Source organism: Photinus pyralis, unplaced genomic scaffold, assembly GCF_008802855.1.
Source record: "Photinus pyralis isolate 1611_PpyrPB1 unplaced genomic scaffold, Ppyr1.3 Ppyr1.4_LG5, whole genome shotgun sequence".
Lineage (NCBI taxonomy): Eukaryota > Metazoa > Arthropoda > Insecta > Coleoptera > Lampyridae > Photinus > Photinus pyralis.
In genome coordinates, this window is record NW_022170596.1 from 28875053 (window position 1) to 28893322 (window position 18270).

At 36.3% G+C, this 18270-nt stretch overlaps 1 protein-coding gene across 1 annotated transcript in view; it reads left to right on the top strand.

The window, feature by feature from the left end:
* The window catches only part of LOC116170657 (neuroligin-1-like), a gene marked incomplete at its 5' end in the record, with an annotated part of 122872 nt that overhangs the window by 70765 nt on the left and 33837 nt on the right, over positions 1-18270 (top strand). Inside the window, 3 exons of the mRNA XM_031487162.1 lie at positions 8703-8900; positions 12167-12436; positions 16609-17075. Of these exons, the coding sequence (XP_031343022.1) occupies positions 8703-8900; positions 12167-12436; positions 16609-17075 (935 nt within the window). The remainder of the gene's footprint in view (positions 1-8702; positions 8901-12166; positions 12437-16608; positions 17076-18270) is intronic.

Below are 18270 nucleotides of genomic sequence, written 5' to 3' on the forward strand. Positions count from 1 at the left end.
AGTGAGATGTAAAGACTGGATGGGAATTAATATAAGGACAAGATTGGCAGGTAGGTATGTTAGCAACCTATTTGTTATGAACTCGCGCTAATTATAGTGTTGAACAAGAACACGATCAAAATGACTCAAGACTACAGTGTTAAATAAAACAATAATAATTTCTTAAGCACATTTTCCATTGTATACTAAGAGACTTAATAAACAAAAAGCTCCACTCCGTGAAAAGAATTTATTTATGAAGGTATAGACCAGAGCTGGGCAGAATACTTTCAAAAAGTATTTGAATACTAAATACTTTTACGTCCAGCACAAACGAATACTAGATACAGATACATTGAAAAGTATTCAAATACCTTAAAAAATAAGTATTCAAATACTTTAGACTGTATTCGAATACTTTCAAAAGTATTCTAATACTACCAAAGGTATTCGAATACTATAAAAAGTATTCAAACACTTGTGACTCAAATACATTAAAAATGTAAAATAGTATACCTACTAGATAAAATTCTTAATAGTACTTAAAAAATCAAGTTATACTTTGTATGGGGTTTGCTTTTTTTATATTCCTATTGTTATATACAAATTTAAGGGGAGTAAAAGTAATAATTTCAAACAGTTCCAAGATTGGGCTACTAGTTCAAAAGTTACAGCCCTTTGAATTTTCTTTCGAAATTGGTTTCTAGTCTATAACTTTTGATTGAGAAGTCTGATCGAAAAAGTACGAATTGATTTGGATTCTACGCACCAAAATTAATAAGAAAAAGTGTTTTCCCGAGAAATTTTGGTGTAGTCGATTTTTGGTAAAAAAGGAAGGTTGTACACTGCCTTTTTTTGAGGCCCGAAAAAAAAATTGTCTCAGATCGACCCGGAAAAAAAATTTCTTATAGAATGTGGCCTGTAGAATCCATAATTTCAAACAGTTCCAAGATTGGGCTACTAGTTCAAAAGTTACAGCCCTTTGAATTTTCTTTCGAAATTGGTTTCTAGTCTATAACTTTTGATTGAGAAGTCTGAACGAAAAAGTACGAATTGATTTGAATTCTACGCGCCAAAATTAATAAGAAAAAGTGTTTTCCCGAGAAATTTTGGTGTAGTCGATTTTTGGTAAAAAAGGAAGGAATTGAACACTCTCCCCCACTCTGCAACACGCAACATACAAAAAATTGGAAAAAAGAGCAACAAATTAAGTTCCGCTAAAGTTACGATTCAGTTGTTTGAGAGATGGTTAGCGATTACTCGTAAATTACTTCAAATGGCATAAAATTTGTAACGGGAACGGTTAAAACTTGCAAAGTAGGTTGAATGTGGTTTTAAAGTTTTCACTTGCCTAAAAGTTTCAAGACCGTGTTATTATCTGATATGCCCTTTTAAGAACCACGCACTTTCTGTCTAGCGCATATGAGAGTTTTTAAAGATATATGGGTATGTTTTTCCTATGAGGGAAATATTGCCTGAAAACTTTGCGAATGAAACATCAAAAACAAACTTTCTCGTTTACTCTTAAAAATGGAGATTCGCCCCTCTTATTTTCTCATTCATCTCCCACACATCACATGCGATCTCGTTAATTTCTTTTTTTTTTACATATTTAAGACTTTTTTGCGTTACATATTCATGTTACTCAGATTTCTCCCGAGATTGCAGTTCCAATTTCTTACGGTGGACTACACGGCTCTATTTACTTTAGTAATTAATCTGCACCAAAACTTTTCCTCTCGTTTCGTTTTTGTTTATTTTATAAATTAATTGGTTTCGCAACTGACGCACAACTTTTCCCATACCTTCCACATAAACTGTTATTTACCATTTAATTAGTGTCTCTTTTGCTTTTAAATTATATAAATTAATTACAGTAACGATTTCTGCTGCGGGCGCCATCTTTCCCGAACAGGGAAATCATTATATTCGGTCAAGTAAATTATGCAAATTTCCCTCTAAAACATTAATCAAACCGGGAGAACCCTTCTTGAGGATGATAATGCAGACGGATCAATTAAGAATATTATTTCCGTTTTATGCAAAGTAGCCAATCGATAGTGGAGCGTCCCTTCTAAGGACTTCACTAAGTGAAGCATTTCGCCGGCAAGAACTCCATTAACTTCAATTGGCTTATAACGCTAGAAATTCGTGCAAACGTTACGAAGGCAAATAGACCAAAACAAACAAATGTAAATCGTCAATTTTACATAATCTTCGAAAGTTTGCGAGACCTGAATTAATCGGAACGCTAAGGCAATCTAATTTGGTTTGGTCAAATGAAAATTTCGTCACCCTTATAGTTCCTTTTTGGCTAAACGCCAACTCGTTCGAGTATCAATTCGACCCTTTTCGTGTTTCTGAATAGAACAATGCAGTTATAATATTTATTACGTAAAAGTTTAATTTATGAAATTCGTTATTAAATTCTCCTTTTGTTTTAACTTTTTAGAATTTCGAGCGCACACGTTTTCTCGTTACATTTTTATTAGTAATTTTTACCGGACGCGGGAATAATGTAAAACTCTGTTCGAGGAATAGGATAATAATTCAAAGACGCGCGAAATTATTAATCAATCACACTTAACTTAGCAGCCAGTTAATGTGAGCATCCATTAGATTGACGGACACGTTTCTGAAGTGCATTAATGACAAATCCAGTCGAGAGCATCCTTGTGAAATACCACAGCAGCACTAATAGCAGCAATTATATGGTTGAAATTTAAACAGATGAAGAATATTCTCTTCATCTCTTTGTCTGCTGATGTAATTGTAATTTTCATTCGCCAAAATTAACTTAAAGCCTTTTTGTGGTAGGGCCGATTAAAGTGAAACCTACCTACGATGAAATTGTAGCAATTAAAAATATGCCATAGAAACAAAATATACTAATCTACGTAAAATAATGACTCTCCAGATCAAATGAATATAGAGCACTAAGGGCCAATTGCACCGTTCAAATTAAGTATCCGTTAAAGTTAAGCATAACTTAAATTTTCGACTTTTAACTTTAAGCAAGGCTTAATTTTGTTGGTGCAACTGGGGTGGGGCTAATAGTAGCAAATTTTAAACAATAATTAACAACATATAAGCAAGCAATAATTATTACTGAATTCACACAGCCTATTTATAAGTAGCCGGTTATGTTCCACCGAGCTAATATATTTATAAACTTGTAACAAATATAGGTAGTAAACGAGCTCCTGGGTCACTAAACATTTAATCAGTTCTTCCTTGGGTGATGATAAACAAAATAATAGAAACAGAATTGGAAAATTTAAAACCGTTCGGGAGTTATCTTGTCTACAGACGGATGGACGGACAGAAAGTCCAAAATCGTGAACTCGCTAGGAGCTCGTTAAGAAACAACCCATAGTTTGAATGATTCAACCAAAACTACTACTCAATATTATATAAGTCTATTGGAAAGTGGCAAACAGTTGAAATTCCATTTCAAATAGTTTGATTTCTGACGCAGGAATTATTTTCTTCGAATTTTTATGAAATTGAAATTTTGGAGATTTTTTAGGGGTGCTCACGTTTATACATGTTTTATAGTAGAAAGTATACAGGGTGTGTAAGTACATAGGCTATTATAGTAGTAAAGTGGCTGCCCAGATAGCATTGAATATTTCTGTAATATACCAGGAATATCAAAAAAGTATATTCGAACATGTATTAAATATACCTATAATATATATACCATGCGATCAAAAATGAGTTGCTGTCGAGTCGCCTTTGAAATTGTTGTTTACATGGAAAATCGTATTTAACTTGAACTTCCAAAGGCGACTCGACAGCAACTCATTTTTGATCGCTCGTTATAAGGCGTTTTAGGGGTTACGTTGTTATAAGAACGAAACATCATATATTCCCAATTTTTTATCCTGTAGGTGTAGGTGATACACACCGATGTTTAGCAGATGAGATCTGTCAACTGCATGAAACTTCCCTTTTTACATTACAAATGCATACCTAATTAACAACCTATGATAAAAAATTATTTTCCATTCAAAATAAGTGTTGAACTAGTTACCTAAAAGAGACATTCCGTATTGTAATTAAGGTTTGATATTGACACGTAATTGTGACAAAACGAATATTCCCCGTACATCCAGGGAATTTTATGTTTGTAATTTTTCGGTATGAACATTGTATTCATACTGAAAAATCAAGGAATATATTAATAATGTTCTCAGTATATTCATGGCATGTTAAAAGAATATTCTAAGAATATCCAATTTTATTTAGGTGTATAGGAATATTGCAGTGAATAATTTAGAAATCCGGATAAACATGGAGGCACCTTAAAGATTAGTCACCGACGATAAGATTGGAAAAGAGCGTTAACTAATCCAAAGGATAGGTAGGGAGATTTTTTGAATCATTCGATTTTGGGATTTGGGAGAGTTAACGATACTGCTCAAAAATATATATTGTTTTTTCTTCTAGAGATTCGGCTTTTGACTAAAAAATAGTAGCCACATGGATTGTCACGAGAAAGTTCGTTCCCAGATTACGAGGGCGAAAGATGGTATTTTTTCGGGCGTCGTAAAACCAAGTAATAGAAGTTTCAAGTGGGAACTGCTAAGTATAATAAAGTCCAGAACCAATTTTCCAGAATGATTTAAAGAAATCTTTAACAACAAACTGCCGTGATAAAGAAAATCTTGTTTTCCTGCAATCTGTAAAGTCAAAAGTTTAAGGTCCGCCAAAATTACGTCCAGAAGGCGCCGATTCACAGAGAATTCAGCAGGAATAGAGCCCGGCGTCGGTATAGATCCAATGTTAATTCCCGAAATACGAGGGCGGTTCGATAACTTAGCCTACAAAAAGCCTATAAAACCGAAGATTTTGGAAAAGTGGCGATTTATTCTTCAACATAGTCTCCTTTTAGGTCGATACACTTGATCCAGCGATGCTTCTTTAACGCGTCTGAAAAATACGTTTTCTCGGAATCTGAAAAGTCGGTCTTCGTGACGGCGATAACCTCCTCATTCGACTCAAATGTTTTAAATAGATTTAATCATAAAATTCGCCCCCATTTTGTGAATGGACGACACTCATTTTTAGATTTAATCATATTATGAATTGAATTTGCAATAAAAATAATTCTCCAAATGAATGGGTTCAATCTATTTCACTTCTATAGTTCACATTTGGTTTCAATCACAGCCCAGGTTGGCTAATTCAATATTTAGGGATTTATTTTAATTGAAATAATGAAAAACTGACAATCCTCAAACAAAAATGCACTTAAAGAGGCTGTGACGATTGATCATTTTGCCACAAATACATTTAAACCATTTTCGGGATAAAATTAGGACTAGGAAGAGAACGTTAATAATCCCGACAAATCTCTAACATAATTCCCGTTAATTACAATTAGTCTCCATTCAGAATTAATACTCAATACGGTCTTCTCTCCGTTACTTACAACAATTAAAATATTATCCTATGAATGAACAAAAAAATTTTCGGCGCGAGGAGTTTGAGGTCATCGAAAAATTGCCTTTGTGGAAAGTTGGCGGCGTTTGATATTATTGTCGTGCGGTTTAATTTATTAATCGCAACCAGGAAACATTGCGGAAAACGATTACTTCCGGCGCTTAGGGATTCCGCTCCGTAAAGGGGTCACATCGAGGTTAAAGGAAGTTTGCAAAAGAGGAAACTGGCCTGTCATAAAACTTATCTATTTATGGATTACTTTTAATTTTTGAAAGGAAAAATATGAGACGATTTATTTTCTGTCCTCCCGCGTTTTCGGAAGGGGGGCGCTAGTGACGCGATCCTTTCGAATTTGCATGGAAGTCACGTAAATTCTCCTACTCCTGTTGAATGATTGTAATTACCCGGCTGAGGTTAACGCAGCGAGTTATCTTTATATATGCTTTGGTTGATGTTGTCACGTTGGACGGTGGAATTGCTGGGATCATGATGATTCAAGGTATGCCAATTATCCCTGACGTCTAAATACCTTCGCAGTGCATGTCTGTAGTGCAATTACCAATGGCTGTGAGTATTCAGGATTTCGTTAGGTACCCAAAATATACTAGAAAATATGCACATGTTGTTCACATTCTACTGTTAACGGTTGCGGTAAATAATATAAAAGGTAGATTAGAAGTGTGTTAGGTTGAAGTTAGACTGAAATCCTTTAAATAAGTTTGAGAATAGTTTCTTTAGTTCAATTTACCCCAAAACTTAATTCGAAGATCCTGACTGGTGAAAAACTTTCCAAATTAAATTCCAGAAAAGGTTCTAGGACTATCCGCATGTGTATTTCAACACGCATATGTACAGCGCCGTTCCTTCCGTTTAGTTTAATTAAATTATTTTCTATTGCGGTTTTGTGTGAACGAAATACGAAATCGAAAGAAGCCCTCCACTGCTCGTATTTCAGCTATCTTTCAGAGCTCACACTCGGGGCTCTCCGAGTGTGGAATTTCATCTGGAAACTATTTTTTGGAAGTGAAATATGCGGATTCTAGCTTTAAAGGTAAATGTTCGGATTTGTGCACACCTGGGGCTCGATGGCGGGGGAGATGTGCGTAGAGGGATGAAATAGGGTCGTTCGTCAGCTGACGGTGTAACGACCGTGTTACGCGTGTCGTTATGTACGTGCAGATCTACAAGGGATTTGTCATGAATGATAGGGATTAGCTTAAAAAGCGGTTTTTATTCCGGTTTCAGTTTTATTAAGGGAGTGCGCCTATTAATTTCACTCTAAATTAAGCTGTGTGAATTTAGGCTCACTTTTCTAAATATAAGCGCTCGATTTGTTAAAACGAAGCGGCCATTTGTTCTTGTCGTCACCCACTAAACAATTCGGTGGCTCAGTTGGTGCTAGGAGGGAGGACTGTTATCGACACAACCATTTGTGGCATCATTATCGCTTCGACGGCATAGACGCCCCATACGCGTTCGACCGTCAAGATATACGCCTTACGAGCTTTCAATTATATTTTATGAACCACCCATCCCTTTACTACAATATGTATTTTTATACACTTCTGCATCTCATTTCTGGCCCTGTTACGATTGTGGTAATGAACGACTGATTTATTTTTGGAACATTTAGAATCTTAAGAGAAAACGTTCGAACAAATGAAGGCTTTCAGTATTCTATTTCAGCAGGTCAATTTACTTTGCCAGAGTGAAAATCCACTCTGTTTCTTAGACAAACCCTAATGGGATGGCGGTTGTACATCACATTTTACTTGTGGAGGCTCCTGAAAGAAAATCCGAGCTTATTTATAGAATTGTTGCTGTATTTGGATACAGCTCTTGAGATTATGCGGAAGCATTTTACTAGAATAATAACGACACACAATCCGAGCTGACTTTGCATAGCGCACAGTGTAAAATCAAATTACTGATGTGAAAATAATAAATGTGAAATGTTATGGCAACAACTCAAATTTCAAGGTCTATAATGCGATTCGCACTTAAAGTTCAGTTATTCTTATGAGCGTAAATTACACAGCGTTGTCACAATTCCTATACCAATAGGATTAGTTGGGGCTGCCCCTCAAGCTTGAGGAACGGGCAATCCGACTTCAACCACAGTTCCCTGAGTGACCTTATAAATCTTCGGTCTTAGTAAGACAATCCGGATAACATCCCTTCTTACGAGGAAGGAATCGGATCTGAGGGTTTCCTCCCAGATCCGTCCGGTTCGCTTGTTTGCTTAATGTGCTCTTTCAACAACCTCGATCTTTTCCGGATTAATGGAAAGGCCATAGCTACTGCATCACCTCTCCACTTGATAAGAAGCCAGCAACATGAGCTGCTTCACTGTGTATACGCTCCGATTGGAGATATGCTAATTCTATTAAAGAGCCTGCGTACGTTTTTACGAACCTTTTCAAGATCTGAGTTTCACCAAGGTTTTTTTGAAGTATTTGAAGTTCAAATACTTCAAAAAATCTCAACCAAACCAGAAAAATGGAGAACTTCATCACATATTTCACCAAGGTGTTCTCTTCGTTCCTCGAACGGTGCGCAATTTACAGCTGTCCGTCGGTCGGTTACTAATGCAGCCGCCTCTTCCACCTGCCCTGCTTTCCGACAGAACAAAGGTGGCCCATACAACAGCTCTGACAGTTCCGCCATACAGCAGTCTCAGTCAGTGGATCGGGGATTCCGAAACCTACAGGGCCCGCAGTGGGATGCGAGGTTTAGTTGGAAAAGAATGTGCCTGTGGCTCATCAGACACTCTCCAATTCATGTGAGCTATTGAAAAGGAGCCCAACGTTAGATCAAACTATAGTTTGCTTCCTGGGCTCTATGGATGACGTACCTAACTACAAAAAGCAATCAGAGCGCGCAAAATGATAAAACAATAGTCGTAAAAAACAGTACTCGGTAATTTAAAATGCTACAACACAGCATTCATTTTAGATACAGCATGTAATTACCAACTACCAACTTTTCAGTGTAAAATCTATTGGTGAACAGAAAAAGGGAGGTTCCATTTTCAGCACTGAAAAATTTGATATGAGTTTCTGAACACAATTTTTTTGACGTGTTCTTACTTATTAAATAAGGTTATATTATTGTGAATCAGTATAGTGTCAAAAAATTTTCAAAAACGTGAATAGTAAAGATTGAATAAAGTGTTAGGCATCCCATTTGAAAGGACGGTGTCAACTGAAGGCTGAAATATCTTTGCCAAGATCTATATATACAACTTTTAAAAATATATTATCGTATTGTTTCAGGTTTTTTAAATGCAAATACCGATCCGTATTCCCGATCCCCGGCAAACTATGGTTTAATGGATCAAATAGCAGCGCTACATTGGCTACAAGAGAATATCGCCGTGTTCGGCGGTGACCCCAGTAACGTTACCGTTATTGGACATGGAACGGGAGCGGCATGCGTAAATTTTCTTCTAACTTCAAGCGCAGTTCCAGAGGGTAAGTGATTGTCCACCTGCATTGATATCTTATTCAACACAAGTTTAACGTAGTTCAACAGTTTAGTGCACCATACAAGAAGAAAATCTGCTTTTGTAGAAAGTATATCCGTATGTATACCTTCCAAAAATTCATAGATCAAAACAACCTAAAGGTCGGAATGCCTTGAAAGTTCAATTTAACACCTAGTCACACAATCAGTGGTTTAAATATGTGCAGATCCCTTCAGGAAACATCAAGTACTGGTACAAATCTTACGCTAGCAGCAGTTTGGTATGTTCCATTCATATTATGACGTCAAGAAACTTGTTCGCAGTTCTTGCTGTTCACGCCAGAAATCTAAAGACCGTTTTAATATCAACTTCAAGAAAATGTTGGTTGCAAAATAATGGCAAAGTGTGTAAGAATCTTTAACCTGAAGAGATGCCTTTCAGAGTAACAGTTGTACAGTAGTGCATAATCTTCAATTATTTTAACTTTACGTTCTAAAATTTGTGTAAGGTCCCATATCCTGTGACGGCAAACACTAGACAATACCATGCCCAACACTAAACGTGAGATAGCAAAAAAATGCTATATAGTTATTTATCCAAAAAGCTACATCGAATAGTAAGCTATGGTTATAATCTTTCATTTTCCAGTTGATACAGGGAAAATCTGCTTTCTATGAATTTTAGAGGCAAGACTATAAGTCAATTGCAACAGTCTTTGTTGCAATAAAGCGGTAAAACTTCACTTCGCTTAATAGAGTTTTGAAATTCTCAACTAAAACTGTACTGAAATAAAATCAATTATCGTTTGCCGTCGGCTAGCTTATTCTGTACTCATTTTTTTTTACCTTTTTGGATAATTTTTCATACTGTACTTTGTTTCTCTGAAAGTTACTACACAATTTTCCAACTCTTTTCCAACTCCCCAGCAAAAGAAAAACACTAAATGGCCGTATAAATGTATATTGCAGGTTAAAATAATATTCAAATATTTCCACAATGAACTTTCCTTCAGTACAATAAATTTTCTGCAATGCGTACACTTTTAGAACCGTTTAACGTAATCTAACTTGAAATGACATATACAATCGGCGACTTATTAATAAACGGAACTGAAATCGTAAAACATTAATTTTCCCTCGCCTTACAAATGACGAGAGCTTTCGTATGGCACACATGGTTTAAATATCTTCACGGGAACGGTTACAAAACTGGTTAATTATGTACGGTATTTTGTTTTTTACTACTGGCGCAACGAATTAAAGCAACCACTTCCTGGAAGATAAATACTGCATTTTAAACAATTGTGAGCCAGGCGAGTTACGCGTGGTGGCCACAGAATATAGAAGCGTACTCTATATCCAGTGGCGTTACGCATGAAATGATTTTACTCCCGTCCAAAACATATTGTGCATCCGAGCGACAAAAATGTTTCTGCATGATTCTGCTACATGCCGTTTATATACCAAACTTCTTGAGTAGGTATGCCATATTTTTTTCACAGTGAAAATAGATCAAAAGAATTTAAGATGGGGGGACATTGTGGTACTTTGCAGGTTTATGATAAGGCAACCTTAAGATTAGTCGAAAATCTCCATAGCGGAATAAAAACATGCCACATCTCTAGTTATGTTTCACGGATAAGACCTTAGAAGGATAGGATAAGGTTACAACGAAAATAAATCCGCGTGTAAGGCGGGTCTAGAAAAGCGGCAGAGCGGTATGACCCTACGGGGTCATTGGATCTGACCCATTTTCAATGGGCTTTTTATATGTGGGATATTCATAGGTCAACTGTGCAAAGTTTGAACCGAATCTATCCAGGCGTTTGTTCTTTGTTAGTTCTCGTGTTCACAGACAGACACCAGTCTTGTATACAAGTGGTGTTCACTAATTAGTTCTCTGTCATAAACTAGTATCATCTATGGGGGTTTAAAATATTCTGCAACGTTTCGACGATAGTCAAGAGTGATGGTCACATCACTTTCCATAACATCGTTTCAAAAGCTCGTCGGGAAACAGATGGGGGATGATAACGATTATTGTATAAAGAGTGTATTGAAAATACAGGGGAAAAAGTGTATCTAACGTTATTACCTATAATTAGGGGTTTAGCATCAGTATCGACGATTGCTGCGAAATTATTTGTAAACGCAAAACAAATTGCGGCACATAAGCACCCAATTAAAGGGAGTCCACTTTTAATTGAATCCAATTTCGAAGCTTTTCATTCTCATTTCCCGAATTTCACGAAAACACACAACCTTATTTTTGGCGTGGAGCCACGAAGTTTTTGCGTACGCTGTTTACGGGGGGCGCTAAAACCGTTCGTTGGAAAAAGTTCATCACGAAGGGACCTTTTGTCAATCGCAAAATAATCGCGAAAGGAGCTTAGAAACTATGGCGAGTTTTTATACGAAAATAAATTACAGTTTAGATTTGTTGGCCGCATTTTAGCGCGATAAATCTAAATCGAATTCGAATTTTGTTATCAAATTATAGGTGGATTTTATCCTATCATTTACCATTGCCCGTGACGTTCCAGTAAACAAGCAATAGTTTGGAGGAGAAACTAATCAAAAGTTTAATAACAAACTGATCTTAAACGAAAATTAATTACCTTTTCTTTATTAATCTCGTAAGTACAAAAAGTAGTCGAGGGATGAAATTTTTTAAAGTGCGCTCGAAGCTTTTTGGTTTTAATTTTGAAGTTAGTCGGTACAATCTGGCCGACGCATAATTTAGTTGGTCTTAATTGGTTTTCAATTTTGCTAAGGGTGTTGCATTGGGTGTGAAAGAAGCAGAGCCACACTTTGCAATTACTATTAACGAAGATAATTAAAGTAATAAAAGTAAAGTAGGTGCATTAACTGACGAGCATCCCTATCAAGGGTTCTGAAAACTTCATTATAAGACAATTTAGAATCCGTACTCTTAAACAGGCTCTTTAAAGGCGTCATTTCAAAGAGCGCGCGTTCTTATCGATCGTCAGTTGTCACTTCACTTCCGGCCAATAAGTCAATTACAGGATTCGGTCCGGACAAGCTAGTTGGCAAAGGTTCAAGACGCCCAGAGCTTTGATTTATAATCTTTCGATAGAGGTTCTGCAATTTGGTTTAAATATAGATATGTATTTAGAGGTAGCGACTTGAATATTATGCGCGATTTATGCGACAAAATATGAATACAGAAAAGACTTTTTCCTCCGCGATCCATTGTCGGGCGACGTTCCTTTTTTTTGTGTATTAGAAATCATTCGTCTCCTTTTTTTTTCAGGTGTGCTTTTTCATCGCGCCGTTTTAATGTCGGGGTCGGCGCTATCCCCCTGGGCCTTGGTTCAGGAACCTTCAAGGTACGCTGCGCAGGTAGCTATACACGCTAATTGTTCTCCAGAGCTGCCACATCCCCACCTCCTTAAGTGCCTTCGAGAGAAACCACTGGAAGTGTTAATGTCTACACCTGTGATTGCTCCCGAATTTGCTTTCGCTTTCGGGCCGAGCGTCGACGGTGTTGTAATCGATACGGAAGAACCACCAGGTATCTATAGTATGTATTTATTTTATATAAGGCGGCTATTTTAATTTTCTTGTAATACCCATACATTGAAATTTGAATGGTAAGTATCAATTTATTAAGTTTAACTGTCTTCACTTTGAGACGTTCACGGGGGCATTTTCTGATTCCATTAATTTGAGGACCCGGTGAAAACTATGATAGTTCTACTACAACAAGTATACTGCTTCATTATAGCTACTGTTAATTACCTTGGTAGTCGATAACCCGAATGAATCCCAAAAAAAAAGTATTGACCCTTTTTAATATTACGTGTAATAATTATGCCGGCCGTGCTTTTTAATTGCGCCCATTGGAAATAGGTGAGGGCAACTATCGAAATCTTGCCGCCTCCTGATTAAGATAATAGCCTCTGAGCTAGCAATATTAAGTAGACCAAATATGATATACATCCCAGATATCTTGGCTGGAGAGATTTCCGAAATTCATTAAGAAACAATGTTCGATAGAAATTAAACGACCCACATAAACGTACATTTGCAGAGCGGTCGACAAATTTATTCTTTGAATTTCCACCAAGAGTATCATTTATTTGAGAAACAAAATCAACCCGCTAAATGTGAATTTCTATGATATGCAGTTCCCAAACCGCTCTACACTTCACAACGAAATTTCGAAAAAATAAATGCATTTAGAGCTACCGTCACAATAGGGCATCCTGAAACCGTATAAAATTGAATTATTTCAAGTTACTGATTTACTAACTCAAATATTACAGAAATTTATTCACATTAGTTTTCCCAGATAATAATCCACTCAATTCAATCGTTGGACACCCTGCATCTAGTGTTCCATAAGAATGTTAATTTATTTCCAAGGAATGAGCATGATACGCCATGCTTTTTATAAACTCAAATGTTGTGTTGCTAGCTCTATTTACGTCACAATGGTTCTGTCGTTCTGGATAAGTTTAAATATTTTAAAAACTATCATTTTTAAAGATTAGGTGAACTAAAAATTTGATACCTACCTCATTTCTTACACTATGATTATTTCAAGTAATTAAACGAAACAATTTCTATAATATAACTACATAGAACCGTAAAGCTATCATAGTGGAAATTGAAATTTTTGAATTCGGAAATCTTAAGTTTTAAACTTTAAATGTTGCCACCGTGTGCTTTAAAATTGTATTTTGTCCCTTGGACAAAAATACTAATTCTGAAAATTATCTAAAACTATAGTAGTGCAGATTCCTTTCAAAAGCCAACATAGGGCAATAGAATTGTAGGTGCATTTGGATCTAGCAACAAAAATTGTGTCTTTAAAAATGAAAACTAGGTTCTCATTTCTTTAACTGTGATTATTTCACATAAATACATGGTTCTGTTGCTAAAATCTGAAAATGTAAAAAACAAGATCTTACGTTTCGGTTAAACATCAAAGGCAAAAAGATCCCCCCTAAACAACGGCTTTACCTTTTATAAAATGCGGCCGGAGGGATCGACGATTTTTCCAGCCTACACAGTGTATTCGATTAAAAACGTATAAAAATTAAACCTTTTTTATTTAAATGTGCGGCGCTCTGATGTAAAAATCTGGGACATGTCTCAAAATCTATATTAATTAAGCGCGCTTCTAATGCAACAAGACCCAATTTAATCAGAAGAAGTTTCTGCAACCGTAAAAGGTTTGCGATGATGATTTAAACTGAGAGAACTTGCACGTTTTCGCCTAACAATCTGTTAATAATTCATTAACAGAGCTGAAATTCTGAAATATTTATTTTTCCCTTGCTTCCCCATGCCGGGCGCTATCGGATTCTGCAAAAATAATTTATATAGCTCTGTAAGAACAATTTACCAAACTGATCAATTATATACCGCAACTGGTTTCCTTATCGGCGGCTAGAAATTAAAGCAGGTACTTCTTATTGTCACTCCTAGAAGAAATAAATAAATCTGGAAGGTAAGGTTTCTTAGTAACGAAGCGCTGAATTATTCGTAGATATATACCAGGTGGTCATTAAAGTCATTTATGTATGGTGCGTTCATAAAAACTAATTACCTAATGGTAAATAATTATTATTTATTTATTTGACACCATACAGAATAAAAATTGCAATTACGTGGCACTGGAGCTCTGAACAAACATTAGGATTTAAGATCTAATTTGATTTATTATTGCATTTAGGGGATTTACACTGAATTGAAATGAGGATATCAGCTTTTCGATGTTCACCTTCCTAGATAGCTTTTCCACATTTTTGTTACCAAATTAGAAATTGCACACGAAAAACTAGATTCAGATATCCTAACCGAATCCTTACATGAAGCTTATTTGCAATAAAATAATTTTACTTTTACTGTCACAAAACTACAAACAACCGGATCGGATCGTTCAAAATATTTCACATCTTTTACTGTTCAAAGTTACACGCCTTGAAGGACTCGATCTACATTAAATATAAACTAAACGTTAAGTGCTTTATTTGTAAGACGCCTGCACTACTTCCTAGTTGACCAACTTTGAAAAGGGTGCGTCCTGGATTCGCAATGGAAAATCTTTTCACTTTGGTCGCGGATGTCGGAAACGATTTGCATATTCTAACTCGATTTTTCCCGTAAACGTCGCCTCTCAAACGCTGTTCACGTTCTCGTGGTCCCAAACCCATTACCTTCAAAAATCGGATTAATCCCTACCTATCCTTCCTAATCAATTGACGACCTGAAATGGTGCTTTATTAATTAAATCGGCCATTTTAATCAAAAATTAATCTGTATCGTTTCTTCTAGCGAGTTACGGGAGAGCTAGGATCCTAACTGAAAATCCCACGCTCGTTCAAATTTGCATTTCTCTAATAATCTACCCTAAATTCCACACTTTCTAAATTCATTTACAGGTCAACACGTATATAGAACTCACCGGCACATAAAAAAATGCCAATTTTATCAATAACTAACCTATGGACTTTTAAAACTGAGCGACCCTAGTGAAGTAACACAAAAAAATGCTCCCGTTACAATAAACAGACGACAAAGATAAGTATTCCATCGAACGTGTACGTTGTAACTACCAACGAGTGAAAGCTTAGCTTTCCTGTGCATTTCTCGATAGGTAGTTGGCCGAAGTACGCCAACTGACTTTGATGCAACGTATCATTTTCGAAGAGAGTCTTAGGGAAAGTTGTTTTGCTGAATCAAATTGAAATGAATCCATGAAATTTCCAGCTGCCAATGGAAAGAAACTCCTACAACCTATGAAGACAATCAGAGTTGCTAATAGTAAAAGAAAAGGGATGAAATTAAGAGAAAAACGTCGGTTGATAAAGTTAACTTGCTACTTTTTGCTACTGATACTTCCAATGCCGTTAGCATTGGATCATATTTCTTTACTGCTTCCTTCAATAGAATCACACTGAACAGTTGAAGAAATATTATCTCATAACTTCAGTCCTGTTGACACAATATCGGGGAAAATATTTTATTTCATTTAAAATTTTCTAAATTGATTGATATGTTGATACTACAATTATTCAGACTGAGTCAAGTATTCAGAGTGTGGACATGAGGGGAACAATGAGTCTTCCTGAGTTAATCAACCGCATAGACATAGATCAATACCACGTCAACGCTGTCTCGATGCCTTAACTAGACCCTTGTCAAATGAAGAGGAAGTGTTGGGTGGAAGTCATTGCCGATTATGCTCTTGCGAATTCGAAAGTCAGCTCCAGCAACTGTTATTCCGTATTCCTACATGTTTTCATCCATTTATGTTATAAACATAAAGCAACTGGATTGTTTGTACGTACCTAACTTCCAGATTAGTGAATTCCTAAATCTACACATTATTATAAATTAACTACTCTCGTGGACGATGGTTATCGATTATTTAACTTTCACAGTAACTCCATGGACTGAATATTGATTGTTTTCGAAAAGACGGCAGTTAAACTTAGACCGATTAGTCATTTACTCAAATTTTTATCGAACATTGTTCAAATGTTCAGAATATGTTTTAAAATAAAGGAAAGAAAGACATTCACTTTATCGCGGAAGTTTGCTGCTTTGGCTAAGCCTAGAGACGATCTGGTTGTTTATCTAAAGTGCAGCGGTAGAAATAAAAACGGGCATAAGCTTGCAAGTCCGCGTATCAGCAACTTTTCCTAGCCAGTAGTAACTCATGCTTGTTTTTCTCTGTTATAGATAATCAGCATTTTAACGAATTCGATAGCAAGCCACAGAAGACGGAGCCGCAGAACGCCATAAATATATTAAATAACGTGCTTTTGAGGGATTCGGCGGTATCGAAACTTTCCCGCTACGATCTTTTACTCGGTGTAGTTAAAGCCGAAGCCTACTTTGCGTTTAACGCCGAAGATGTTCAGTACGGAATCGAGGCGGATCGCCGCTCGAAAATTTTAAGGACGTTTGTTCGTAATACTTACAGTTATCATTTGTCGGAAATTCTGGCGACGATCGTTAATGAGTATACGGATTGGGAACGGCCCGTCCAGCATCCGATTAACATCAGGGACGAAACGTTGGAAGCCCTATCCGACGCCCAGTACGTCGCACCCGTGGTCCACACTGCCGACCTGCACTCTGCGGAGCATCGTAACTCCTATCTCTACGTGTTTGATTATCAAACAAAATCCGGAGATTACCCTCAGGTAAGTAAGTGGTTAGATCTGAAATTGAAGGGAATAAGGAACCCGTGATTAATTACGCAATTTTAAAGATTGAATAGTTACGCTTTGGGAAGAGACAAGGAAATTGATGAAATTCGAAATTTTCCCTTTAGTTCCTTCTATGGAGCGGTTATTTTAACTAGTTTTATCAGTTTAAGGAATCCCTTTATTGCGGAAGGAGATTAATTTCCACAGACTTTGCCTAAAATTTCCTATCGGTTCTAATTCGAACTAATTCGTTTTTGAAGTATTTTATTTAAGGGAGTAAAAGGCGAGATTTCCAATGGCTTTAGACAATTCGAGGAGAAATCTAGGTCACCCCTTGAGTGCGTATTGAGTGCAGTTACACCCTCTCATGATTCAATCGAAGTTTATCTTACAAGCCGATTGCTCCTCTTTGCTTATTTATTTTAACTCTCTAGGGGTACTTCCCTATTTTACTATTTAGTGGATTAAGCGGCGATCTGAAACGTGCCTGTTAATCTGAAGTGAAAATTTTGTACCGTATTGAGAAGTAATAAGGACTAAGTGTCTTTAAACATTGATGTGAAAAAGTGCAATCTTGCAACTCATTAAAACTAAAAATAGTTGTAAATTGTAACAAAACTTAGAAAGTTGGAAGCGGCAACAAAATTAACTACAGCCTTTTGCAATAATGTTACGTAAATCATAATATAATAAACTTAAAAGTTAGGAAGCTAAATAAAACTTGCAGGCCTTACAGTTTTAACTCAATCATAAAACTAAAGTAGAACTTAATTGAAATCAAATTAGTGAATCTTTAATGGTTCTATCGTCCAGAAATGATAATTATCAATAATAATCAAGTTTGAATTAACGTCAAGCTGAGTTTTAGACGCCCATTGGGTCATCTTGGTCATCGTTAAGTACTAAATACAGCCTTCGCACATTCCTTGATGTGAATTTTAGTTTGTTTAAAAGTTAGTGCGACATGTTTCCACTTACGTCATCGCGGGGTGCATCGAAACATGTCACAATAACTTTCAAGTACCCCCTACAAACTAAAACAACTACAATAATTCATTCTTAAGTACAAGAATTATGGCGAAAGCTGTGTAGTTTACTCAGTATTAGCGTATTACCCCATTAAGCTTTCTTTGCACTTTGATTATTAAAAAATAGTTAATAAAATCCTTTTGCCAATCTGTTACATCCT